General features: G+C 41.4%; 1 protein-coding gene across 1 annotated transcript; it reads right to left on the minus strand.

The window, feature by feature from the left end:
• Nucleotides 1–1475: 1475 nt before the first annotated feature.
• LOC115135631 (seipin-like) lies at nt 1476–6631 on the minus strand. Its single transcript, XM_029670531.2, has 9 exons — nt 6400–6631; nt 6057–6138; nt 5764–5907; nt 5412–5546; nt 4015–4112; nt 3705–3840; nt 3498–3570; nt 3336–3416; nt 1476–2557 (listed from the first exon to the last, which is right to left on the minus strand). Exons 1-9 carry the CDS (start codon nt 6606–6608, stop codon nt 2550–2552), a joined length of 966 nt encoding a protein of 321 aa, XP_029526391.1. The 5' UTR covers nt 6609–6631; the 3' UTR covers nt 1476–2549.
• Nucleotides 6632–6900: the final 269 nt, after the last annotated feature.

Here is a 6900-nt window from a genome sequence, read left to right on the forward strand (position 1 = left end):
ATACTCAGTTGGACCCAAAACACTGAGAAATACGTCTGCTTTCTTTCCATCTTTGATGTCATTTGCAGCCAGCCAACGCTCAAAACGCTCCAAATAGGAATCAAAATCCTCTTTTGTAGCCTCAAACTCTGGTACTCGACCAATGGTTGCCATTTTCACAGTTAATTGTTCAGTTTCCTTATATTCCTTAATTTTCTGAATTTTCATCTAATTCTTCACTTCAGAAGTTTCTGCAATTACTTCATTCACTGCACTCATTTGTATTAATGTACACACTGTGTTACGTTCCTTCTTCCTTTTTTTTTCTTGCCAATATTTCTCCACTGAGATCGCCTAATTTCAATAGGTTCATTGAGACAGTTGTTTTTATTCAACCACCAGAGGGCAGTGTCGCTATTCTGGACTCCAATAGTCTTGCTACTTGGCAGCTCCAGAATACTGTACTAGCAGTGCTTAGCCTTCTCTACTGGCGAAAGAAAATAAAAAATAACTGACGAATTACATAATTATTTTGAGTTTCATTACTCACGCAACATTCTTCCCTTCAAGCAATGTCCGTTTATGTAGTTTAATCACCTCGTCGCCACTGTAATATTTGTGTTGTGGAGAAATGACCAGGCAGGAGACGGGAGTACAGTTAGTTTTCGTTTAGTCAAAACCCCTCGTGCTCTACAGTTCCCGGCACCCCAGTGCGCATGTGCATTTCCTATTAGGTGTAGTAACGTAACACTGCCGTAATGTATTACTGCATAGTAACAGCACACTAACTAATATAAACTGTCTGTAGGGAATTCACTCTCAGTGGATGCCTCTGTGGCTGCGTGAAAGGGAAAGGCACGTCGAGGGACTTGTGAGTGTGTAAAAATGTGAGCGATGATCCATGGTTCATAGACTCATCCAGGGTCCCCGTCTCTGACGCAGCATAGAGTCCCCTAGCTGAGGCACCTTGGGTCCCACCACTGCACCTCTATCCTGCAGATCAGCAGGCTCCTCTTCACTTGCATCGGTCTCGTAAATTTGAAGAGCCTCCACGAGCACTGGGGGCTCATCTGACGACGACTCTAGAGCCGATACAAGGAGGCAGAAGAGACAGTTTGAGTTAGGCTGAATGAAATGAGGCACCATCATCTACTTTTAAGGTCAATAAATAACCGTCAGAAGATAATGAAGAAATTATCATAATAGTGAAAAGGTTCCTACAAAACGACTCAAGAAGTTTGAAAGAGTCTGTTACCTGTTTGACACCTGCAAACCCGAAGGCTCCTTCAGTGAACCAATCACATCTGGTGTTTCCAGCTCCAGACAGAATGCAACAATGAAATGTGAACAGCAACTATGCTGAACATAAACAGTAGGTAACATTCATAGCATGATGTTACACAAAACATAAACAGAATCCACTACTACTCTTCACGTACAAACAAGCGTGTGGCTAAACTAGTAATCTAACACATTGAGACGAGTCAGTATAAATTAAATCAGCATCAGTTTATTTAAAATAGCTGGTTTCTAAAATTCTAATAGTTTGCCTAATTTCAGTGTATGTGATAAAACAAGCAGAGAAAGTAGAGAATCATTGTACCATCTAAATCACTGAAATATGCCCAAATATTGTATTTTCAACAATAATTTTGTTACCTATTTTGCCATCAATACATGTCACATATCAGTTTGCAAATCTATGAGTTAATAAAGCCAAAAACAAACATGGTCTCTTTTTCCTTTCTTGAGTAAGGCAGCTCCAAAATGCAAGTGTTTCAGCCTTTCTGTGGTGGTGGGGAAAATACATAGCACCCAAGGAGGTTCAATTTCCGAGCTACCACATATTTACATTAGAAGTGCCCATCCAAGAAGGCTCAAGGCAATTTTTTTACCTTTATTTAACCAGGCAAGTCAGTTATGAACAAATTCTTATTTTCAATGACAGCCTAGGAACAGTGGGTTAACTGTCTGTTCATGGGCAGAACGACAGACCTTGTCAGCTCGGGGGTTTGAACTTGCAACCTTCCGGTTACTAGTCCAACGCTCTAACCACTAGGCTACCCTGCCGCCCCGGCATTGGCTACAGATAAAATGACGTCAAATCACGTTATATCTACCGTAGCTTTGATTGGACTGATTCTTTAAAAATCTTAGCTAGCAAGCTAGACTAGCAGTCGTCATCATGAATCAAGTCGATCATTTACTGGCAAATCCTTTTCAATCCTTGTCATATGAAGAAAAATTATAGATAAACCGTATCGGTGCTCATCGGCCATAAACATTAGACAACAAGTTGGAAATCACAAATTCAACAATGAGTGGTGTGGAAGGAATCAATGGCTAACTGCAAGCGTTGCAAAGCAATCACTAGCCTGCTACTCAGTGGAGAGGGTGTGTGGTCCATGTCTGAGTTTAAGGGTTTCTTTTCCAAGCTTTAAAGGATAAACATTCACATGCAACATCATAGGCCAGAAAAGGTTGAATACATCGGCCATGTTGTCAATCCAGCATGGCTTCTGCCGCATCCAAAACAACTGGAAACTCGGAAATCTCAGACTTCAGTGAGTTCACCTTCCTGTTCAAGTGAGCACAGCACAACAAGGTGAGTCCAAAAATGTATTGTATACTGTAGCTAAGAAAGTAATACTAAATGTTTGTTGTGTAGTAAGCTGTTATTATTAGGGTGAGACACATGGGCTACTTTGGTCCCTTTCCCACTCATAACTTAGACTTCTGTTCTGACATGGTGGTGCACATGTAGCCTATAGCCTGTTGAATATTGTAAGAGCTTTCAGTGTCTGCTTATATGCCCCCTTTATTTTTCCTACGGTTCTGACTTGGTGTACAGGAAGAATACTGTACGAACGGCCCATGTCCTGAATTCTGTCGCTGTACATTTGAAAAAATGGTGAACAAATAGTTATATTGACTAAGTTATTCTTAGCTTGCTCATCAATTTCATAATTGAAATTACGGATTGTTTCTTATACGCACATCGTTTCCTTATGCCATAGTTTGTACATCTCAAATGTCAGTAGAAAGCACATTTGTTTAAGCAAGTCAGCCATATCAGCTATGCTTTTTAAAAAGGCAGTAAATGAGGCTGAATTATCTGTTTTGCTGCCAGACAAGGCTCTGCTGATAGCCAGGTGTAGCAGTGGTAATGGTGCGGAAAAGAAAAGAAAGCTCTGCTGTTGGGACAGCTTTATGTAGGCCCTAACAGTTTGTGGGCACAGTTCGTCACCATTATAGTGCAATTAATGTATTGTTATGTAGTGGCTTTCTGGCATGCATCAACATTTTGGTTTAATATACTTGTGTATACACTTTCATTCACACATTCACACCCTCACCTTTCTGTATTACTGATGCTTCTTGTCTAGGTTCTTCCAACTGTTCAGCAACATGATCATTGTCTTTCTGAGGAATTTTAGCTAAAACACATTCAGATTAACCATGTTATGTTTGTTTTACACAATGCGCATGATGCCTGTTGCAGAGTAGAACTCACTCACTTTGTGAGAAGGACATGCGCTTCCGAGTCTCTTCTCTTCTCCACTGCATGCGAGTCATGTCTCCCATCATAACCTACGGACAAGAAAAACAAAACAAAGTTGATGTGCTGAGGATCACCTCACAGCAGTTATATTTTAATGTAAGATATAGATGTACTGCAAAGATGGGGAACGTCCTATTACAGAGAAAATGAGACCGCATCTTACCCTGACCTGCTCGGGAGGCCAAAGTCCCCCCCATATAAACTGTAGGTATCCAAAGAGCACAATGACACTGAGGAAGGCAAAGTTGCTGGCCACACCAATCACTGCAGACGTCACCGGGAAATTGTACAGGAGGTATCTATTAAGACAAAGGGTTCAGATATAGGAATAGAAGAGGATGGAAAATAGGAGGAAAACAAAAGATACAACAGTAGGTAAGAACATCAAATGACATTCCATATATTTGACTTATTGGCCTCAAATAATCTGGATTTGAAACAGAAAAAAAATGATACTATTGGAAGGTCTGTACCTGATGCCAGTGAAGAAAGCATGGATCCTGAGCTGAACTGAATAGACCTGCACCCGCTGAGACTGAATCTCAATGACAGCACCAATAGTGGGTTGATACTGTAGCGAGAGAAATGTACAGGTAGAGAGAGCAGAGATCAATAAGAGAGAAAAATATTGACCTTAATACTTAAAATGACTAGTCTGAGTTGGCCAGTCTTGCAGACAATTAAAAGTCTAATAAAATGGGAAACTCATTCTTACTTTGAAAGAGGACATTTTTATTCCGACAGGTTGTATTTGTCTGGACTACTTTATAAATGAGGTCTGTCCAAGTACGGTGTAATTGAAAGCACATGAACATCAAATGCTGCTGAAAGGGAAGTATGCTTGGTCAGGGAGGGTTTCACAAGTAAATCAAATTACATCAAATAAAAATTAAATGGCTTGAGTGGAGCTGAAGGGTGGAACGAAAAATAACAAGATAACTAAATGTAAAATATACTGTGTCCGTAAAATGTATATAGGTTTTAGATCGTGTGAAACAGCAGAGTTGAAAAAGACACGGCAAATAGGATCACGGCACAAGGCAAGACCCAAATGCAGACACAGGAGGCAGATGGTTGGAGTCTTGCAATGTTTAGTCATCCAAAGGAGTAGGCAAGATCATTTGTCTGTCCACGACCAAATGTAAAAACCAGATCGGAGTCCAGGAGGTACAGAGTGGCAGACAGGCTCATGGTCAAGGCAGGCAGAATGATCAGGCAGGACGGTACAAAGTCCAGAAATAGGCAAGAGTCAAAACCGGGAGGCCCAGAAAAAGGAGAACGCAAAAATCAGACAAACGGGAAAACAGCTGGTTGACATAGAAACATACAAGACAAACTGGCACAGAGAAACAGGCAACAGAGGGATAAATACACTGGGGACAACAAGCGACACCTGGAGGGGGTGGAGACAATAATGATGACAGGTGGAACTGATCAGGGTGTGACAAATAGAAATCAAAACTTGATGGTGATGGGGCAAAAGAGAACTATTGTAAAATACACTGTGTCACTAAAATGAACATAGTATGTATAAGCTGGAAGTAGAAGTGTTGTTGTCCATTATTTTACTCCAATTGGGGGAGGGGTGGAAGGGTTAGGGGAAAATCTTCTTTTTTTAAAAAATACATTTATATATTTACAAAAAAATATATAGATGATGCAGAGCATTACATTGATGGAGCCACAATCTGCAATATTAAAGCTGATCTACCACCTCCCCTAAAAAAAAAAATTATACAGATAACTTGCAAATGGTAATCACAAGATCACGATGATCTGATTCAGTAGGAGGGCACAGTGAACTAAGTGCAAGCTCTGTGGGAGAGGAAAACAGATTTGACATGCACAGGCAACCACAAACAGCACTTACAGAATTGGCCTTGTAGTCTGAGAAGAGCTCAACCTCAACGAGCTGCTTCTGCTCCGTCATCCCAGTCAGCAGGAGAGGAGAGAACAGTAAAGTATTCAAGGTCTGCAGAAGACCAGAGCGGTAGTGCAGCATAGCCTGTTGGAGGAAAGAAAGCAGTCACTCAGAGGGCCCTACAATAATCGAATACATCACATTGTGAAGTATGAGAGGATATTTTATGTGGGGAGGAAACAGAAGGAACGGACACGTTATGTTCAACCAAGAACAAACTGGCGCTGAAACGCTTGGAGAGGCTCAATAGTGGGGTTTGATAGGAAGACAAACAGAATAAACTTGGCACTTTAGCACTCACAGAGCGCACCACAGCTGCAACTGTCTGGCCATTGTTGGTGTAGCAAGACATCTTAATCATGAACATGCCAAGCTGTTTGTTGACAAGCGACTCAGGCATTTCCAGCTCTAAAGAGATTCGATATGGCTGACCATAGATCATAACCTAGGAAAGACAGTGAGGGATAGAATACTGTGAAAGACAATGAGCATACCTGACTACAGCGATCATTTCTTAGCATATTGTAATTATATTAGCATCTACCTCAGGATAGACGGGGTGAGGGAAACGATGGTTATGTGTGAAGAGCATACCTGGTCTTTGCCATTCTTCAGCAGTGAGATGTTTGCCACAGGGAAAGAGCAGAGGACGGAATTGGGAGCATCACAGTCGGAACTAGAACAAACAGCGGCCAGGAAAAAAAGGTGTGACGTTGGGCCTATGCTTTTTACCTTGAAATGGTACTAACAGCACAAAATAGAAATCAGGTGCAACAGCATAGAGCATTTTGTTAAGTGTAGCTAAATGCCAATGCAAAAGCAATTATTTGTTTTTAAAATAATCCATTCAAAGTGAGTGAAAGGAGTAGAAAGACTGGATTTTACTTCAATTTGAAGAAAAAAAGGCACCAAACAAACTTTCCATGTCTCCCAGTACCTGTAGTGGTAGTGCACTGGTGTAGAGAAGCTGACGGTGGGCATATAGGAGTAGTAGAAGCTACCATAGAGGAAGACGGCCACCCAGACCAGCAGCGCTAAAACGCAGAAGAGGATGGCAGCCTGCAGTAAAGTACGACAGGCTCTGTGGAGAGTTACCCCCAACACAACTTGCAGCCACAGGAAAACTGGTCCCGTTACACCACCCATGGTGACCAACCCAGAACTGACTCTTTCCAGACGTTCCTCAGCACTAGCTGAGATCTCACTGCCTTTTATTCCCGTGGCTCCTGTCAAAAGCCCATCGCTATCTCTTTCGGTCTCTCTCTCTCTCTCTCTCTCTGTTTACTTGGAAAATGAGTTTATATTTTGAAGGTTATGGCGTCCTGTTCATTGGAAGACGCCCACTCAACAATGCCAACATTGGCCTGCTCATTTAAGTGAACTGCTGTACGGAATTATATCTATACATTTGTTACATCCCTTAATATAACATTCATTA

Source organism: Oncorhynchus nerka, linkage group LG10 (genome assembly GCF_034236695.1).
Source record: "Oncorhynchus nerka isolate Pitt River linkage group LG10, Oner_Uvic_2.0, whole genome shotgun sequence".
Taxonomy (NCBI): Eukaryota; Metazoa; Chordata; class Actinopteri; order Salmoniformes; family Salmonidae; genus Oncorhynchus; species Oncorhynchus nerka.

Excerpts from the sequence above, each read along its gene's own strand:
- LOC115135631 (XM_029670531.2), bottom strand. The coding sequence starts at position 6,608 with ATGGGTGGTGTAACGGGACCAGTTTTCCTGTGGCTGCAAGTTGTGTTG. Across the intron at positions 4,113-5,411 it reads CAGACTACAAGGCCAATTCT|TATCAACCCACTATTGGTGC; the intron begins GTAAGTGCTGTT and ends CTCTCGCTACAG. Across the intron at positions 3,841-4,014 it reads GCTTTCTTCACTGGCATCAG|ATACCTCCTGTACAATTTCC; the intron begins GTACAGACCTTC and ends TTGTCTTAATAG.